The 20,606-nt window shown below is 43.8% G+C and overlaps 1 protein-coding gene across 9 annotated transcripts in view; it reads right to left on the bottom strand.

The window, feature by feature from the left end:
• Positions 1–10,258: 10,258 nt before the first annotated feature.
• Positions 10,259–20,606, bottom strand: part of RASA3 (RAS p21 protein activator 3) — a 174,804-nt gene continuing 164,456 nt past the window's right edge. For 8 of the 9 annotated variants that reach the window (XM_046941096.1, XM_046941101.1, XM_046941106.1 and 5 more), the window contains 6 exons: positions 20,116–20,222; positions 19,082–19,164; positions 15,074–15,285; positions 14,200–14,303; positions 12,600–12,783; positions 10,259–12,121 (listed from right to left, as the gene is read on the bottom strand). In XM_046941096.1, the coding sequence (XP_046797052.1) occupies positions 12,046–12,121; positions 12,600–12,783; positions 14,200–14,303; positions 15,074–15,285; positions 19,082–19,164; positions 20,116–20,222 (766 nt within the window). In that variant the 3' untranslated portion in view covers positions 10,259–12,045. Of the gene's footprint in view, positions 12,122–12,599; positions 12,784–14,157; positions 14,304–15,073; positions 15,286–19,081; positions 19,165–20,115; positions 20,223–20,606 lie in introns of those variants that run through there. The other variant, XM_046941121.1, reaches the window with a different exon arrangement.

Genomic DNA, 20,606 nt, shown 5'->3' with positions numbered 1-20,606 from the left:
GAGGCTTTTGGATCAGGCCATTCGATGTCAGAGTTTAAAGAAGCGTGGATGGGATAATTTTCAACAAGAGCTCATGAGGGGACCAACTGCTCGTATCTCATTTTCCATGGCATTTTTATATATGCAGACACACACAGTTCAGGGATGAACCCTTCCAAGTCACTATGCTTCATTTCTGGAAAACAGTGAAGATAAGATAAACATCAAACACCACTCACAAAGTTGGGTCAGACTATGCAGATAGCATCCCCATAAGTAGTATCTTTCCCATTTGGGTCCCACTTTAATAACAGCAATCATGTTTTCTATTTCCTTTATAATAGGAAATACAATTCCGGTGGGGTGAGTTGGCTGTACACACATCTCAGGTTTTCCAAGTGTGTACACAAGGTCCAAGCTGGTAGAGTCTTAAACGGTAAGAATTGAACTGCAATTTGAGATCAGTCCTTCCAATTCTCAGTGCTCAAATACGATTGAGATCATGAATTTACTGTAATTAATGGCAAGATGTTCCCGCACATGAGAGATGACAGGTTATAATTTTGAAAGCCTAGAGGTGCATGATAAAGGGAAGAGAAAATATGATTGCTGTCCTGCCAGCACAGGGTAATAAACTCTTTATGGATTTGGTAAATTCAGTCCCAGAATGTTGCAATAATTTAAACAATAATTCACAACAGACAGCAAAATTGAAGTTCTCATTGACTTCAGTGAGGGCAGGATTGATCCCATAGGACACTCTGGCCTGCTTTGGCCAACAGCTTGCAGTATTTAACCTTATGATTTCCAGCAAAGAGAGCCACACAAGCCACCTCACTGTCTCTCAGTGCTCTGAGGCTGCTGTAAAGAAAACATCTGCTGAAGAAAGCACAGGAACGAAAGGTGGGACCCATACTGCCTAATTTTAAATAGTGAGCTCCCTTGTTCATTTTAGGTGCCAAAAAACTGTCCTCCAGCAGTGTGTGAAAGTGCCTGGTATGCTTAAAGGTGACTCTTCAGGTGTGTCAACATAGAGGCCCTGCCTGCCACCTCCTGTAGGGAACTTGCTTTAGCAGGGCATTGGACTAGATGATCCCCAGAGGTCCCTTCCAGACCCTACCACTCTGTGATTCTGTGAAGAAGCACAGGTGTACAATGTGAAGGTGAGGGTATTTACCCTAACCCCCATTAGAGATAATGGCTGAGCGTCACCTGATTCTGAGTGCCCCCAGGACCTAAATAATTCCTAAATTCCTAAAGATTCCTAAATAATCTCTTCCCATTTTGCCTGACTTTGATGTTCGGCCTCAAAAGCCCCAGGACAAGGAGAAGAAAACCTGTTTTGAAGTGACTGACCCTTCAAGGACATTGCAAAATACAGCCTGAACTGTGGGTTGTGATCAATCCGGCTTGTCAGTGCCAAAGGTAAATCCTGACTTTTGCAGGAGAGGGCACACAACTCTGCAACAGGTGGGATGTCCGGAGCTGCACAACATAAGCAGAATACGATACTGTCATTCAAGGGCAGGGAAGAAACAATTTGTGGAGTCATAGAATCTTTTGAGTTGGAAAGGACCCTTAAGTCATCGAGTCCAACTCCCAGTGGATGTAGTGGGTGCAGTCCCAGCAATTCAATAATTTATGCCTTCAGCAGCCATGAAAACTTGCTTGAGCTGATCGTGAAACTGTATCTTACAAGCTGGTGAACAGCTGTAATCTTACCAAAAGTATCAAAATGGCCAACTAGAGAGAGCATCAGTTCTCCCAAACTGCCCGTTGATTTATACTCGCACAAACTGTCCCGGGTGAAGGACTGTTAGGCTGGAGACTTAGGTATCCTGCGTGACCTGCTGTAGGGAAACTGCTTTACTGGTGGGTTGGATTCTGAAGAGGCCCATTCCAACTCCTATGCGTCTGTGATTCTGTTCTTCTGAATCCAGAAGAGCTCCATTACCCTCGGCAGATACAGGATGCCTCCGCCCCACCTGGAAGGAGCAAGCCAAGCCTCACAAGCATTGCTGTTAGGAGACAAAAAGAAACAAAAGCAACAGCTTTTAAAGAGAGTTTAAAGAGAGGCATGGTCTTTCTCAGGAGCAGCCACTAGGGCTCATTCCTTTTTCAAGGACTAAGGCTTAAAATCTGCCAAATGACCCAGAAGTCATGCAGATGGAGGGAAACACAGTCCACTGGAGCTGCCAACCCACAGGTATGGAGGGAATTTTACCACATATTGCGTGTAGTAACTGAACAGGGGAAAGGCAAACAAAATTTTTCATGGAAGACAGCTTACTCCTGATAAAATCTACTGAAGATTAATGACCTTACTCAATACAGTTGCTGAAGATACAAATACATTTACATGCTGCAGTTGAACATGTCCTTATTTTCAGTGTTTCTTTTGTGCTCGATGTACGTGTGTTGCAGTCACCTGTCTGCAACACAGGGAATCAGTTTTCCTGGCTGGTCTCTCCGAAGGGGCTGAAGTTGGGAACACAGCTTTGTTTAGGGTTGTCCAGAGGTGTCCTGGAGGCCCTCTTCAGAGTACACCATACTGGAAATGTTCCTAAAGCTTCTCAAGACTGTGGAACCAGGGGAATGAGTAGAAAGAGCAGATCCAGATGTGTCCAGGATGGACATTAGACAACCCCTTAGAACAGTGAAGATCCCGGCACCGGAGAAGATGTACTGGAATTAGCATGGACAAGAGGGGTCTGAATATGCACATTGTTCTTGGGCATGCCAGAGTGGTTGAAACATGCCAAATCAAGGTCCATCCAGCCCAATTCCATTTCCAACTCAGCCACAGGAAGATGCAGGGAAAGAGCATAGGAACAGGTGAGCACGCTTCCCTGCAGCATTTGGCAAACAATTTGCTGAGGTGGGGGTCTTTCTGTTCACACATTTTTTCTTGGTCATGGATTTCCCCAGTCTGTTTCTGAATTCGTATGAACTTCCAGCAAGGACGGTGCTCCAAGAAGCAAGCCCATGATGTACACACATGGGATGTGAAGTACAATCCTTAAGTTTTGGATCTCCTACTCACTGTTAGTGCCCCCAAACTCATATAAGAACACATGAAGAGCCAAGGAGCTTCCTAGCCTAAGATAGCTGCTGAGGACCAAAACGAAGCTTCGAGCCAGCAGGACTGGAAGACCAGGAACTCCTGGAACTGTGAAACCAGATGGAATGCACAAGCAAGATTGGGACTTGCGCGAGGCTAGCAAGGGGTGGGTCACAGTACTGTGAGTGTCTGTAAGGTATGCAAAGCACATCTGGTAAATGGATAAAAAAAATTAAAGCAGTGGTGGATGATAAATGAAAGTACATTAAAAAGAGAAGTTTGGCAGGGTGTCTGACGCAGCTGCCTTTGGTAGAGACTGTTTTGGACTTTATACTAATGCTCTGGTGAAAGCACTGCTCACCAAAGCACAACGGATGGGCCTGTAAAGTAGGCTGGAGGCTCTGAGAGGGGTTTTCCTCATTTGGGAATACAGGGGCAGCAGTCCAAAGAGCCATCCTCACATCAGCAGTTTGAAAAGGGAGATTTGCTGATGTCCAAGCCCAAAGGAGAAAGGTCAGACTGTCACCCAGTGATCCTTATCCAAAGTGCCCAAGAGCCTTCAAGGGCTGTCCCTACTGGGGACATACAGCACTGTATGCTTACAGAAATGCATCCAAGAGTCTTTGATCGAATCTGTCCTTGAGCAGCACTGTGCAGAAGCACATCACAGCAGAGGGAATATAACAAGAGCAGTGTCTTTACTTGCTGACCCTCTCACACGGGCTGGGTCCTGTGCACCTTTTCTGATACACAAAAGAATTCAAGAAAAATATATAAATGCTATTTTGTTTCTTCTGTGGAAGTTGCTGCTTCTTGTAATAGCTGGGGCACTCTTGAAAAATGGGATTCCCAGCTCCCATAGGTGAGAGCTTCATTCTGCAGTATTGCAGCTCACGTGCCTGGAACATACTGTGAACTGCTCTTGCCAAAGTTGGTCTCTTCCAGAGGATGATGGTTTCAGATGGTGTCCAACTTCAAAGGATCCTAAAAAAGGAAGGGATGTAATAAAAGAAGTGGAAATAAACACAGAGAACCCACACTTTAGGAGTCGGAGATATTGGAAACATTGGTGAGCAGTGCTGGAGAACACATGGCTTGTATTTCTGGATGCTTGTGCTGTGTGGCTTATCCTGATGGCTTCTTTTTTTTTTTTTTTTACCTTTTGCTTGCAATATCTCACCTACCTTGCTCTGACTACCATTTGGCTGAGGGTGTGCCAGGCCCTGTTGGCAGCCTGTGGGACAGAGAGGTGTGTGCACCCCCAGGCAACCTGCTGACACGCAGTCATGGGAAATGCTTTCTGTGTATGCTTTTCAATCGTGTCATCCTTGGAGACCCTGACTTACCACGAAGTGCAGAGATATCAGAGATATGTCACCACTGACAATGGCCTTATACTTACTTCTATGTTAATCAGTTTTGTTATTCCTTGTTCTCTCAGTTCTTTCAGTAGCCACAAACACACAGATGTAGATGAACAAAGAAAACAGGAAAGATCCTTTCTCAACTTTATTATCTTAAGGGTTACTTTATACTAACAGCAGCTGGATCCCATTTTGCAAGCTGAAGTTTAACGTTTTATTTCCTCAAACGGAAGCTGTCAGAATTTTGCACTTGTGACAAAGCATTACGATTAACGTGTCTCTATACACCAACAACCCCCCCCCCCCAAAAAAAAAGTCAAGCTAACAAAGTCCTCTATACACCTATCAGCCCATGTGTGCAATACCCATGTTCTTCTATGGGGCTTCCTAGTGACTTAAACTTGTTGTTTGAAGTTTCTGAATGTTTTCTGAAAGAACAAATGGCCACTAAAGCAGTTTGGCCGGGCTCCTGTATCCCGCTGCCTGCAGACTTGCAGAGCCAGCACTCTGCTGCCCGGCAGCTCAGCGCATGTCACGCGCTCGTGGGATTCTTGGAAACCCTGTTGTCCCCACCAGCAGGAAGTAAACAGTGCTGGGACGTTGTGTAAAGTTTCCTGTAGGTCACCGAGGGCTTCTTCGAGGTCCCATGAGCAGGGCAGGGAGGAGCTGCCTGCCTGAATAAGCCTCCATTCAAGTTCAGCCAGCGGGATGCCCATCCCTCTCCTCCACGGCTCTTGCTTTCTGGCACTGACCTGGCTCTGCCACCCAAAATCTCGCATTGCATCAGACCCAGAGAAATGGCTGTTCTAAAAAATTTTGAAAAGGAGAGATGGGAAGACAGAGCAGTTTTCTCACTGGCCATGAGGCAGCACTGCTGAGCTATACACGGCACAATCCAATGCTAATCTGCCTCAGTTTCTCAAGTAGCACTTCTGAAGGCACAAGTCTTCTGTCATTTCATGTTGACCAGAATAAGAGATTGGTTAACCACCACACTAAGTAATTTGTGCTTGATGAGTCAGATCATGCCTGAGTTTCTTGGTCTTTCTTTCCCTTTAGGCTTCCCAATTTCTGACATGAAATACAATCTTTCAGTGCTGATGCTCATATTGATCCTTTCATCTGAGTGGTGAGGCAGTGGCACAGGCTGCCCAGAGAGGTGGTGGAGTCACTGACCCTGGAGGTGTTCATGAACCACGTGGATGTGGAACTGAGGGACATAGTTAGTGGGCATGGTGAGGATGGACTTGTGGATGGACTAGGTTTTTCCAACCTTAATGATTCTATGAATCTATGATGCTATGATTACAGTGCCTCTGGGCCCTGGCGAGTGCTGGTGAACGCTGACTCTACCTGGGCTATATCATGCAACATCCTGTTCAGAGAGGGTAGACGTGGACAGACAGTGATGCTCACAGAACCATTGTAGGGGGTGAAAGGGACCTCCAGAGGTCATCTAGCCCAACCCCCCTGCTAGAACAAAGGGAGTGGAAAGTAGGGTTCTAAACAAATTTATAAGCTTGAACTGAAACAGAACAGGAGCTTCTAGCTCCAGGCTGTAGCCAAAAGGGTTAATGTGGTTTTTGGTTAGGTACATGAAAAAATAGTCAGAAACAGGGAAGAACTGGCAAATCTATCTCTGGACGGCTGGATTTGAATGCATTATCTGTCTTTTGAAGATGTTGAATAATCTGAGAAGAGTACAGTCTGCTGCCAGACAGAGGCTTTGTCTGGAAAACATCAGATAATGGCCTACAGCGTGTCCATGTTTCTCCATGGCCACCTCTAGTGTTGTTTTTGTACTCTGTTGCCAAGCACATCGGTTGGTCAGATAGGGTGAGGAAATGCAGCTTGCAGAGACGCCTGGCTGGCCCCCTGCAAGCCCAATGCTGTAAATGATGTATTTGCTCTGGTAAAAATGATCTCAGAACAGCCCCATGTCTCTCAGCCTTTCCTCATATGGGAGATGCTCCAGGCCTCTCATCATCTTCGTGACCCTGTGCTGGACTCTCTCCAGCAGTTCCCTGTCTTTCTTGAACTGAGAAGCCCAGAACTGGATACAGTGATCTAGATGGGGCCTCTCCAGGGCAGAGTAGATGGGGAGCATCACCTCCCTCAACCTGCTGGCCATGTTCTTTCTAATATACCCCAGGATACCACTGGCCTTCTTGGCTACCAGGGCACACTGTTGCCCACCAGGGCACCCAGGTCCTATAAGACAGAGCAGGAGCAGGAACCCACATAGCAGATTGGAGTGATGTAGATTATAACATCAAAGACACAAGTATGAAGAAGAAGAGAAAGGTAACCCTTTGGGAGTAACCATTACAGACAAGAGCTCCTCTGTTCTCACCGAGCACCGCATCATATAACAGGTGTAACTCCTCCAGGTCAGGCAGGCAGCCCATAAGAATAAACCAAGCTGAAGCTCCGGCTTTTCTGTTTTAATTAGCATCTGCTGGTCCTCATCAGCCCTCTCAGCCAAGGTTGGGTGATCCAGTGCCAGCAGCCAGCCAGTGTGCAGCAGGATTAGCCCCTGGCATGGGCCTGAGTGCCACCAGCAGAGCCCTGCCTGGCATGAGGGTTCCCAGGGTGACACAGGACACTGTGCTTCAGTAGTGGCATGGCAGAAGAGGGGCTGGCTGAGAAGCACTGCACTCCCAAGGCCCAGCACTGGCTCCAAACTCAGGCAAATATTTCTTAGGAAGGGATATCTGCAGCTCAACCATCACATGCCTTCCAGGGAAAAGCAGGCAGCACAAACAGAAAGAAATCTGATCTGCACCGAGTGGGGGTAGTGGGGGGAGAAGCCACACAGCAGGCAAGATTTATGCAGCCTCTACCAGGCTGTGCCCTTGAGAGATGCTCTGCAGCCACACGGCACAGCCCTGCCAGCGTACTACTCTCCTTTTGCTAATGCTCTGAAAAACAATAGGAGGAGATCCTATTTTTAATCAATGAATGCTACTACCCTCAGCATGTTTCTTCTTTAAATCTTTTCCAAGACCTGTTTTCAGAAGATAAGTCCTGTGGGTAAGCTCTATCACAGGTGTGATGGTTGCTGTGCTCCCAATGCCTTAAGGCTGTGTGGCCTTCAGTCTTCCTCCCAGCCAACGCGGACAGCTCCGGGCCATGAGCCACAGCAGTGGAATCTCTTGTCCTACTTGCTGTCACTGAGAGAGTTAAGGATTTAGCCCTCTGCCAAGACAAGCATCCTTTTACACTGCAGGTACCAGTTAAAAACACAGTGGACACACAGCGCAAGACTTGAATCTGCTCAGGAGCTGCTGGGGGAATGCCTTGTCTGGGCCCGCTTATGGCACATCAAGTGCTGTTGGAGCAGCTCCAGCTTCATGCCCAACTCAGCACGCAGCAGCGCAAGAATTAAAAGCCAGCATGAGCGGGCAGAGCAGGAAGGGGAAGGCAGAGTGCTCACACCCCGTTCAGGTCCACGGTGCTGTGCCACGTGAGCTGCAATGCGCAGACCCAGTGTGAACAAATGCCGTCAGAAGAGCAATCACGGCATTCTCCGGGTTGGATTCGTTGCAAAAGAGTGCAGTGCTGAGCAATGCTGTGGGACGGTTCCTGCATGAGAGCACTCCCACCTAGCGGTCTGAGCCGTCCCTGTGACACCAAAGGCAGCAGGGAAAGGGTGATGTGAGAACAGGGGCTTGCAAGGAGGTCACCGCTGCAAAACGAGAGTGAGAAAAGAGTTACAATGCCCATCGCGCCAGCAGGGTTTGTCTCCTATCAACCTTGGGTGGATTTTGCCTCACCGGCTTTCTATGTCTTTACCATCAACACAGACACTGAAAGCAATCACACTAGGTGGATTATCTCTCACTGCAGTGGAAGGGAATTGAAAATTTTTAGGGTTTGATTAACTTCATCCTCAGGTTGTCACCTAAAATTGCGAGTTGCCCTTCAGAGGGGCCTAGCTGTCTCCTTTCAAAGGAGGTTGAGATACAACCCAAAAAGTGAGCATCTCCGTGATAGACATCCGCGTTTGGAGGGACAGATCCCATCTTCTCTGTCTCATGGTTGCTCTGGAGTTGATAGGGGACACAGACTTTGTTTCCTGTGGGGTCTTTATCTGTCCCCATGCAGATTTCCACACCTTCCTCCTTTTAATGCAATGGCTGACACACGGCTTCTGGGCAGGATGAGAAGTAGGACTTGCAGCTGAGCTGTAACACAGAAAACCTTGCTGAAGAAAGCAAGACATGAGGCATTTCAAAACGTGGCCTTTTTTTGCAGCTTCTGTGTTCAGGTGAATAGGTCCCATTCTCACTGTTCAGACAGGAGAGCTGCTCTCTAGCCTCATGAGTATCCTAGAATCCTGTTTTATCTTGTGTTATTTTAGGAACCCAAAATAATTCCTTGCTCTACAATGGCTTCTTCCAGTCTTTTCTTACACAGCCCAGATTCAGAATCTTGCACATGTAGGAATACAGTACTTCTGTCTTAAAACCCTGTTTTTCCCTCAGTGCCCACTTGAGCTTTGAAATAACTCATTTAGTGTTTAACAACATTAGCTCAGAGTCCAAAGCAAACCCTTGTGAGTCAGCGTGCTCATCTCTTTCTCCAGCAGAAATGAATACAAGGTGGTGGTTCTCGGAAAGATGCTGTTCTTTATCTCCAAGTGTTGCACAGCATTCCAGCCTCTGGTGGCACATAGCCCTACATCTCCCACCACAGTCTTCTTACACAGCCCATTATACTAAGCATGCTTACAGGGTTAGAAGTTGAAATGACCTCAAAACACTGTGAAGTATTGCAGAGAAGGGATGGCACTGACTTCTGAGAGCCTCTGTAAGGGTCAGAGAGGCCCTGGCTGCCCTTTTCCTTAATTGCATGCCACATCCATGGCATCTTCTTATTTCTTACAAATCCTGCGTCGCTTTACTACCACTTAAAACCCTGTTTATATAGAAAGGTATATGATTCCACAGCAGAAACACACACGCGCATATTGTGTTCATCTTCACGAAGATAACTGGTGGTGTGTTGTCCATGATCATTTTGCTTCTCTTTCCCAGTTGTGGTCTATCTGCTAAACCACTACTGTCATTCAGCTAGAGTGCATCAGCGGAAGCGCTTCTCCACACTTCTCATCAACACACATCTCTGCTGCAGTCACAGCTGGAGATAATCCTAAACAGCAGCAGGAGTTACCTTGAACAGGAGCTATGTTAACACGTGCTCCTGAATGAGCCAGTCCACACAGCTTTCTCTCCCACTAGTGCTGCTGACGAGCCTTCCTGCAAATGTCCCCAACAGAACAATGAGTGCAGCTTATCCCAGAACATCTCAGAGCCAAAGCTTCATTCACGTGAGGGAGGAATGATAAACTCTATAAACCCTCCACAGATACTTCAGAAAATGACCGCAGAATGGGATGACTTGCAAAAACCAAGGTGTGCCCACGTTTTGTTACAGAACAAGTCCTGTTCAGACAGGTGGTGGGCTAATCTAAATGCAGGGTGCTGCACTCCCACTCTTCCCTCGTCCTTTCAGCAGGGTTCCTGACAGCAACAGCAACTATGTAGTAACACAAGGAACCAGTTGAAAGGCTGATGCATAGTTGAGCAGTAGCTGCCTTCTTCGCTGCATTAGATTGTGGCTGGCTCAGGTGCTCAGTTTGGTTCAATACAGAATCCCAGAGGCACCACGCTGACCTAAGGAAAGGAGTAGACATAGAAAAAAGTGAGTCTGAGACACAGCAGCCCCAGCAGAGATTGGCTCGCACTCACAAGGATCTCCATCTACAGGCCAACTTGATCAGCTGATGCTGTGCCAACAGCCAGCCCTGGCGACCACGGTGAATCTAAACAGACTCCAAATGTACACACAGTTTTCAGAAATAAAACATTTCTTTTAATTGGCAAGTAGAACACACATAACAGGTCATTAGTATTTTATAAACAATATTAAGTTACAAATACATGTTAAAAATTGCAGTTCATGGCAGCTAAAAGCTTTGAGTCCAAAATGCATCTCTGTAACGTGTCATTATTTCCCTTTCCCCAGTCTGCTGGATGAAGATGAATAAAAGATCATCTACTGTCTACTAGGAGGTGGTCTAATACATACTCAAACAAGAAGAAAACCTCATTCCTAAGAGCATCACTAAGAAACAGAGGCATTCAAAGTAATTCAGCCATCTTAACTCATGTGGGATGCAAGGAGGACACAGCTGAGAGTTACTCTGTAACACTTTAAGCAAAGATACAGACACCTTCACATTAAACTGATAGTTCAATGCTTTCTGTTCCAATTCAGCTGAACACCAAAACTAGCTTCTACCCCACAGAAGCGTAAAGTCCATCATGCAGGCTTCTGTGCCATCAAAGCTAGATGTTTTGTAAATCAGACCCTTATACAGAGGAAAGTTACCGAGTACAACTAAACAGCATACATAAATATATATCTAATATTTAGCAGATCTTTATTCCTCTCCTTAATGACTTCTGTTGGTATTAGTGAGATACGCAGCTCATTCCATTTTGTACTACACTCAGAACATTAACAAGTTACCATATATGTGTTAATATACTAAATACCCTTTAGCAGGTCTCTTAAAAAAAAGTATTTAAAAACAGTTTTGGAAAAGTAGAAACCTATTTTCCAGAAAAGCAAGCAGGATTAGGATAGCGCAGACTGCAGTGCTTAAACATCCTCTCTCATAAAAGTCATCTTGAAGGCTTTTGTGCCTGGGACTCGGCGTGTCTCGTCTGTCAGACGTGTTCTATTCATCCTCCTTGCTGCGGTGGTACAAGGTCATCAAAACCAGCTTACTTTGCCTTTCAGCTGGCAGACTTTCAAACACTGTCATTACCAGTCTGCATAAAAAGAGACGCATAGCTTTGACCTCTGTTCATTTCTTTCTTACTCACGTCTGTGAGAGTCAGTTCCGTTACGCCACTGAGATTTCATCTTCAAAACCGAAGTCTGCTGAATGTGTCTGGAGAAATGACTTTGTATCTCAAAAATATCAAAAGTACCATTCAGATCTGAATTTCTATTAAAAACTGTGCACGTTTAGCAAAAAATTACGCTGCTGTAAAAACAAAAGGCCTGCACCTCGGCCTGCTCATAATACAAGCTACAACGCAAGAGGTTATTACACTAAGAGCTTTTTTCTCTGCTTCTTAACTAAATGCAGGCATTCAAAGCAAAGTGTTACTAAGCTTTTCCTAAGAGAGCACGCAGGGGTGTGGCATAATATACATTAATCAGGAACAAAAACAGTTACAAACAACAACTCTAGAAAATGCTGCCTACTGGCAGCACGCCTGGTTTCTGAAATGTAAGGAACTGCATGGGAGTCGTCAAGATGAAGTCCACACACCTTGATCATTGAACTGATCACTAGATTCCAAGAAACCAAAGCAAATTTAAAAATACACAAGACAACAACTGCCTAGAAGGCAGAGTTTTATCATCTGTCAATAACCAGATGAATAAAGTGCATAGCAACTATTATAACAGTTTCTTGAAAAGACGATACGTTTAGCAAGTCTCAAAGTTTGTAAGCTTGACACTTATCCATACGTTTTGCTACATGTGTGGCTTCCCTTTGTTTTGCTGTTTAGCGTCACCGATCGACCCTTCAGCACTGTCTGTGACATCCTTCACACTTCATATGGAATGTGCTGAGATCTCTGACTGCTGCCTAATGTACGTCTGGAAGCTCTTGTCACCAATGGGATGTTCTCTACAATTAAAAACAAACAAACAAAGTATTACATGTAGAATTTTCTGCCAGGACATTGCAACATCAGAACAGAAAGTGAACGTACACCATGTTCTGCCTAAATTTGATTTTTGATTTGATTTTGATTTATAAAATTGTAATTATATATTGCATCTTCCTTAGAAGTGGAAGAACTGATGGACTGCTGAATGGATCCTGGCATTTATTGTACTTATTGCTCACTTCATGTGCACAGGCTCAAAATTTATCAGGCATATTTTATGTTTATGAATTATTTTCATGAATTAAAAGCAAACATTTAGAAATTCCTACTGCTTTAAATATTTAACATGTTGTTGCAATATTAAGTCAAAATCTTACTTTGTGTGTATTTTCAGGATCTTTCTGAATGTGAATAAGGTGAAGGCCAGAACACAAGGAAAGGAAATACCATTTCCATAAATGTTGACCTGTTGGGACAACCCATACCCATACTTACTGGCTTCCATATTTTGTCTTCTTAAACTTATCCCTCTTATACTGAGCATGCTCTTGTTCTAAAGTTCCAACACCTTCAATAATCAGCTTTAGTGTTTTATACGTCTCTTTAGGGTCATCAATGATGAATGTAGAATATTCTTCCTCCTCGGGTCCATCATACACAGATTTGCTGCCGCAGGCCTCTACAGAAAAAAACAGAAGTACACGAATAGGTATCAGATAGGTAGGAGAAAATAAAAAGTGGGACAAGCAGACTAAAAGTACTCAGTCTAGGATTCATACAGGCCAGCAGTCCTCTTTGTTTTTTATCATTATAACTACCACAGAACTGTGGCCAACGTCAACAGCAGAAGGAGCAGTTCCCTGCCCTTTGCTGGGCTGTTTGAAGCACAAGCACACATGCAGAGTGTGTCACGACTACTGTCTTTTCAAGGCAGTACTAAGCGTAAGTTGTAGGTAATACCACATTCTATCCTATGCAGGGAATCTTCCTGGCTACGTCAAGACACTGCTTACATGGACATGTGCATCACATCCATCAGGTGATCTACTCTGTCATCACAGGTGAGCACGTCAGAAAGGGAGTGTCCTACTCTTTTTCCTCAGCTTTCCAGCTCTACTGCTCTTTCAGTCCCAGCTGCCCACTTACCTTCCCCTTGCTGCACTGCCTGTGCCAAACCTGCGTCCTTTTCCCTGACACTGAAACTCAATGCTGGTGCTGGCAGCGGGGATTCGGAACAGGGGAAGGCTGGGCATTGGTTCAGACAGCTCGGAAGTGGTGGGGGATCTTAAGTTCGCAACTGCATGGCATCCAGGACTGGATTAAAGTGCTTTCCAATCTGTGTGTTTGACACCACCAGCTTATCTCATATTATAAAATCAAGTGCTATTTAAAGATTGGTGCCACGGTGAAGGCTTCCCTGCCACTCCCCGTGCTAAACTGGGATTTCAAGTCTGGCACCGTGTACACCGGATACTTTTCTTGGCATGCCTACCAGTACTAACTTCCTCTGCTGTTTCTTCTTTCTTTCGTCCTTCATGTCACATCTCAGTTCCCCACAGCTCTTAATGGTTTCTCAGCCCAAACACCACTTCCTATCATTCCACAGACACTGAAAGCTGAGCTTCTGTTGATAATTCTGAAAGAGCTTGCCTAGGAAATCCATTTGGATCCAGCCTGCTCTGGGGATCTGAATCAGGGAATGTGCACATGGCTTCTGGTAATACAAAACCATGTTGCACTGAAACCTCAACTTTGCTGGTGCTTCTTTTCAGGATCAGCAAACTTCTGGTTTAGTCCACACAGTGATTTGTCAGTTCAGGGCATCCAGACTATGCTCTGTGCCTATGATATTTCAGGATGATTAAGACCATGTTTCAAATAACTGTTTATTATGTAAAATACTCTGCACAGACAATGAGACTGCACGCTGCACCAAAAATAATTCACACAACTGTCTCAAGATAGCAGAAGGGGAAACAAATAATGGCTAAAGAGGATTTGATCTGCAAGGCTGGTGTAACTAAAATATGCAATTTTTCAAAGATATTTTCACCTTGCTATGTGTGTCAGAGTTGCAAAGATGTTTCAGCCTCACCTTGCATCTTCTCCAATTTTGGCATATATAAGTTGAAAAGAGAGTAGATGCGCTCAGTTTCTCTATCTCCATCTATATCCAGTTGTATATTTGCTGGTAGGCCTCTGCAAAGCATCAGGAAGAAAAGTAATAGTTAGATGTTAAACAGCACATTATGGCACAAGAAGCACTCAACAAGAATGAAAGCAGTATTCCTGAAAGATGACAAACTGTATGTAACAGAGCACAAAACCTCCTCATTTTCCCAAGAGTAAAGGAAGACAGATTCCAACTTCTCTATGCCTGGATTTATCCAGCATGCTTTCACTGTGATTTGAAAGAGAAGACTCAGTATCCAAGCATTTTGATGAATTCATCTGTTATAACCAGATGGAGGAGCCAAAGCACTGTATTCCCAGCTATCCAGGTTTTATATTCTGAGAAAAACTACCATTACAGACTTGTTGCTTTCCGCAGTTTAGATGAAAATAAGTTTCCTAGAAACCAGACAGCATCTCTGCATTTAACAGACCATGAGTAACCTGCTCAGAAGAGACTGGTTTAGAATTAAATCCAGAAGCAGATGCTTGTCTGTTTCAGAAATTTACAAACAGGACACTGAATGGATTTCTGGCTTATTTTCTAATAGGAGATGATCAGGATCAAAATATCCCACAGTCAACTCCTATCAATGTTTTGAACTCTAAAAATTTCAGCATTTTGACTAGGATATACAGATACTGACAGCATCAGAAGTGACAGCAAAGATGACTTCTGAAAAACACCACAATGCCTGCCTATCTGGCACATCTTGGTACCTGCATTCCTGCTATACACACTGCAGTGACTCACCGTCCTCTGGCAATATACACACCTGCATGTTATCAATCCTTACCCTGTGCAAGGTGTGCAGCCAGGAGTATTATCTGCAGTAGCTTTACAGCAAAGCCAGTGGCCATTAAGATAGGCAGAGGGATGGTAGACTGTGAGGCGCTTCTTGTTGCATTGGCTAACTTTGGTGAGTATATCAATCCAGTCCTTGGCCTCCACACAGTTGTTTGCTTGAATATACAAGACTCTTCTTTCAGGCTGGATCACCTGGAACATCTGCAAACACAGAAGTAAACCACAGTATAAACTACCAGAATGAGTCGCTGAGCCTAGCAGCAGACTCAGACTGATCAATTTATTGAAGTGAAAACCAAGAATACTAAAAGAATGTTCCAACAAATACATTTCAACGCAAAACGAAGAAACAAATGTGCCTTTGAAACAAGACTTTTCACCTGGTACAAGGAATAAGATACTGTTCCTGAAGGAGATGATTTACAAGCAGCTAGTATCAACTTGCTGGTTGGGCCTCAGCAAGATTTGCTGTCAGCCTCAGGGAAGCAATTTTAGCAATGCTGCAGCTCCAAGTTTTGGATGGCTGGAAGAAGGAACCAACACGGCTGAAAGGAAACGCCAGTCAGCAGGAGGCAGAAAAGAGAAATAATGAGAGTCTAGATCCAGCCTTTGGGGCAGCTTTCCTCTAACTGCCTTATCTCTACTTTTTTTTAACACTTCAACATGATTTTTTCCTGTTACTAACTTCCACAGTTCTGCACCCAACTATAGCTGCAAATCACAGTAATGCATTTTTCTGTTTCTCTTTAATTGCCTGGTTCAAATAATTAATTCTGTATGATGGTTTGGGCACTCAAAATCTAAATGAGAGCTCCCTTGCCTGTCCAAAACAGCTTCTGCTCCAAGATGGCACGATTGCCTTTATTTTCTTCCCCTTTAAGACACAGGTTTCAAGCCTTATTGCTCAATTACATTGATCCAACCTCACACACTGATCATTTCCTCTACCTTCTGCAAATACTTCATTTTAAGGGGTTTTCCTCTGTCAGGTATTCCTCAACTATCCTTTTCCTACTCTACTTTTCCATTTGATTATTCAAACTGTCAAACACTGCACTGCCTGTATCACGTTGAATATTATTTTCCAAACAGCTGATTTCTCTGTGGTACTTTTGAAGAAACAAAGACACAACAGAAAATAAATATACACATTTACACGTACATACACAAATATATGTATATATATTATTTTCTTTTGGTGGTCCTGTGTGGAGCCAGGAGGTGGAGTCAATGATCCTTGTGGGTCTCTTCCTATTCGGGATATTCTACATTTCGAAGAAAATAGAAATTGGTCTTTGTGTATTACAAGGATTCAAAATATCAGTGTGAATTCTGTACCTGGCAGGTTGTAGAATCACAGAATGGCTTAGGTTGGAGAAGGCCTTAAAGATCATATAGTTGCAACACTCTGCCAGGAGCAAGGTTTCCAACTGCTAGATCAGGTTGCCCAGAATTCCATCCAACCCGGCCCTGAACGCTTCCAAGGATGGGGGCATTCACACCTTCCCTGGGCAGCCTGTTCCAGACCCTCCCTACACTCCAAGTAAAAAAATTCTTCCCAGCCTCTAATCTAAATCTCCCCTCTTTTAATGGCTCTCATGTCCCTCCTCTGAACCCATTCCAACAACTCCATATGGTTTCTGTACTGGGGGCACCAGGCTTAGATGCAGTGCTCCAGGTGGGGCTTCACAAGGGCAGTGTAGAGGAGGACAATAACATCCCGCTCCCTCCTGGCCACCCCTCTCTTTGATGCAGCCCAGGATACTGTTGGCCTTTTGGGCTGCACAAGCACACTGCTGGCTCATGTCCACTTTTCCATCCACCAGGATCCCCCAGTTCTTCTCCACAGGGCTGCTCACAATGAGTTCTTCTTTGTACTCATATCCAGGATTTCCTTGACCCAAGGGCAATACCATATACTCTGGCCTTGTTAAATCTCATTAGATTGTTGTGGTCCCACTTTTCGAGTGTGTCAGATCCCTCTGGACAGTATCACTTCATTGTATTGTGTCAACTGCACCAATCAGATTGATGTCATCAGTAAACTTGCTGAGGGTACACTCAATCCCACTGTCTATGTCACTGATAAACATGTTGAAGAGCACTGGTTCAAGACAGACCCCACACCACTCACGACTAGCCTCCACCTGGACGCAGAACCATTGACAGAACCTCTGGCTACGATCATCCAATCAGTTCTTTATCTACCAAACGGTCCAATCTTCAAATCCATATATCCCCAATTTAGATATAAGGATGTGGTGTGGGATCATGTCAAAGGCTTTGCATAATTCCAGGTAGACAGCATCAGTTCCTTTGTCCACTGATGCCGTCACTCCATCATAGAAGACCACCAGACTGGTCAGGCACCATCTGCCCTTGGGGAGAATGTTGCAGGATCATACCAGGCACAATCTTTTCTTCCCTTGGGATCTTTCAAAATGTCTTGCAAATATATTTGCTTCTTCGTGAATGAACAGCTTTCTTGTGATTACAATGTCACTTCCAGCATGAAACAGAAGCTACAAAGTAATTTCCCTGGATTTAGTATCTTTACAAACCCCAGACAATAATCAGAAAGGCACTAAGACTAACATAGAGCAGTAGAGGAGTTGTTAAGGTCAGTCCAGCATGGCCAAAATACCGGAGAAGAGAGTCCTTTCAATAAAGCTTTTCAGACCATAACTGGCAATCTAAGTTTGGATAATAGGGACAAAAGGGAAGAGGAAGATGGAAGGAAAGAGGAGTGTGTAGCTCAACTCCTGTTGACACACGATGACAGGAAAGAGAATTCCATTGTCCTGCAGGGGTAAATGGAGCCTTCTGCATTTGAACAAAGGAAAAAATTTAAGGGGTATGGCTTTATGTAAGGGGATACCAGCCTAAGTGAACTAGCGTATGGCAAACGTTACTGAGAAGCCAACAACTAAGTCAAGAATTTCAAGTGGTTGCCAAGACCTTTAAACTGTCAGAAACACCAGCTGATTCTCAAACAACACAGAAAACCTGAATACTTAGATACACACTCTACACCCTGCAGTGTGCTTAAGGAAAATGAAGACTACTTGAAAGGCAATACACAGACTTACTGGCCTTAATGCCAGACATGCTGCTTTATCAGGAGTGATGGAAATAAATTTGGTACAACTCAGAGCACAAATACATACAGAATATTTATAGAAAATGTGCATCTGTAATCACAGTTAGCACCCATGATGCACTATGTGTTGCAAATACACCTGATGTGGATTTTTGAGGATTCTGCTCTCACTGCAGTATTCTATTTATGTATGGGAATAAAATGTCACTGTGGGAAGGTGATAATGGTATTTTCTACTGCTGTTGGAAAGACTCAGAATCTTACTTTCTTGAATAGATGTAGTTACCTTTATTTTCATAAGGTATTTAAGAATCCAAGGCAACTCGTGGTTTCTGTTCATGGTCACAGTAGTATCCTCTATTGTTCACAATAAAAGGATATTTTTCCTATAATAAATCTTTTAAATAAAGGGATATTCTGAATGCATTTCAGCCCAGCAGACTGAATGTAAGCTAAAGACTGCCTTGACTGAAGAGTTAATCGGAATTACAGCTCAGCTTCTCTCAATACCCAGTAAGTTTTATCTCAACTGTATGTCTGTGACCCTTCACAAACAGAAGCAGTCAGTTCCTTCACAACAGAGAGGTCTGACAGAAAGGGCAGAGACTTGATTACCATAACTGTGTCCAACACTACGGAGCCCAGAGCAGCTGATCAGCAGTGAGTGGTCAGTACTGAGTGTGCTGTGGATCACGAAACCCAAGGACTGCTGACTGTGCTGTTAAGAATCTGAATGGGCTGTACTTTTGGAAACTCCTGCTACTATATATAGAACAAGCAGCTGTGGTTGTACGTCTTTCAATAGAAACCCAATCCGGGTTACAAAAGGGAAAAGGTGATTAGTCTGGTGGATCCAGACCAGCCTAACAAGGAAGTTAACAAAGATGACCTACTTACATTTTTCATTTTAAAGGATTCCTCCTCCAGCCTTTCCACTGCCAGAATGTTTTCAATTGGAATGCTACACAGAGGGTGATCACCTGCAGAGTACATACACAGAGGCTGAGCAACTTATTCACAACTCAACTTCACCTTATGCCCTTATTCTGACGGCTGATTCAGTTCCTTTGAAGATCATTTTGACTGCACAGAAAAAAACCTTTCACTCAGCAGGGATTTACCAGCATGGCCTTGAAGCATTACCTTAATTTCATTTCTGCTTTCGGCAGCATTATGTTATGCTAGCAAATCTCTGAGAAATTGACTACTGCAGCAAGACACAGTGTATTTCCTGAGGAGGTGAAAGAAATCACTACTGTCTGCTCAGCTGAACTAGGCTTATGGTGGTGACGTAAGATCTCGAAGTTGAGTGTGAAATGATGACTGTCATTATCTGAACATCTTTTTTCCATCTTTCTCACTCCAGATGTGTTTATTTGATAGACAGGAGTGATATTTGTTGTGTATTACTGAACCACCAGAATTAATCTGTCAAAAGCAAAATTCTTGATATTCTTGATAAAAGCAGTACTAAGAGAGCAAATGTTTGCAGGCTCAAAGCTTGCAGTCAAACCCCAAGCAACTGCAGTCAGTTATGTCAATTCTAAAGAATTCATAACAATCATGAGAAATGCATTTGACAACGTTCAGTACAAAAAAAAACCACCCAGTGCAAGGTATTTGAGCTCCTGAGTTTTGTTTCCTCAGACTATTTACTAGGTAACCGAAACCTACAGATGATGCTTAGTATCTAATATTAAACAAATACTATGAAAAACTCTGCTTATTTATGAAGTCCTATGTTGTCCGAGAATCTTCTCTAGCAATCAGTACAGTAATATTAAAGAAAGAGCAAGAACATACAGGCTGACGAGACTTCTCTGTACTGTGCCTTCTACAGTTACAGACCTGGACCTCAGTGTTCAGTTCTTACAGAAAATTTAATCTTCGCTTTAATATATGGTAAAAAGAGACTGGCAAACCTCTGTTACCTTTGCTTTTTTGATATGTAAACTCATGATTTGTCAGGCGAAACCATCTCTTCTTGAAGTTTTTCATACCAAATCGTTTTCTTCCCTGTGCTCTCTTGATCATGAACCTAGTAAGCAGGACAACAGCTGTTACAACAATATATCAGATTTTACACTTACGTAGATATATATGCATACATATAAAATATGTATTTATGTATATAGATATACACATATATACATATATACACACACACAATGGCACTTGCAAAGCTTTAGGAGGGGACACAGTGTTTTCTCATTATTGAGGCCTTGTCTTGACAAGGAAAGGAAAGTCACATTTGGATAGGTTTAGTGCATCTGTTAGTTAAACCTGTCCTTTTTCCAGATCTTAGTATGGGGCAAGATACATAGATTGATTTGTAGTGTACACAGGGATTCTAGTCGATTAGCTGAACTGCAGCATGTGCTCTTTCTGCAGTTACAAATGCAGCTATAAGATTTCCTAATGC

This window comes from Gallus gallus, chromosome 1, assembly GCF_016699485.2.
Source record: "Gallus gallus isolate bGalGal1 chromosome 1, bGalGal1.mat.broiler.GRCg7b, whole genome shotgun sequence".
Classification (NCBI taxonomy): Eukaryota; Metazoa; Chordata; class Aves; order Galliformes; family Phasianidae; genus Gallus; species Gallus gallus.
Note: the sequence above shows the minus strand (reverse complement) of the source record. Positions and strands in the feature narration are given on the sequence as shown.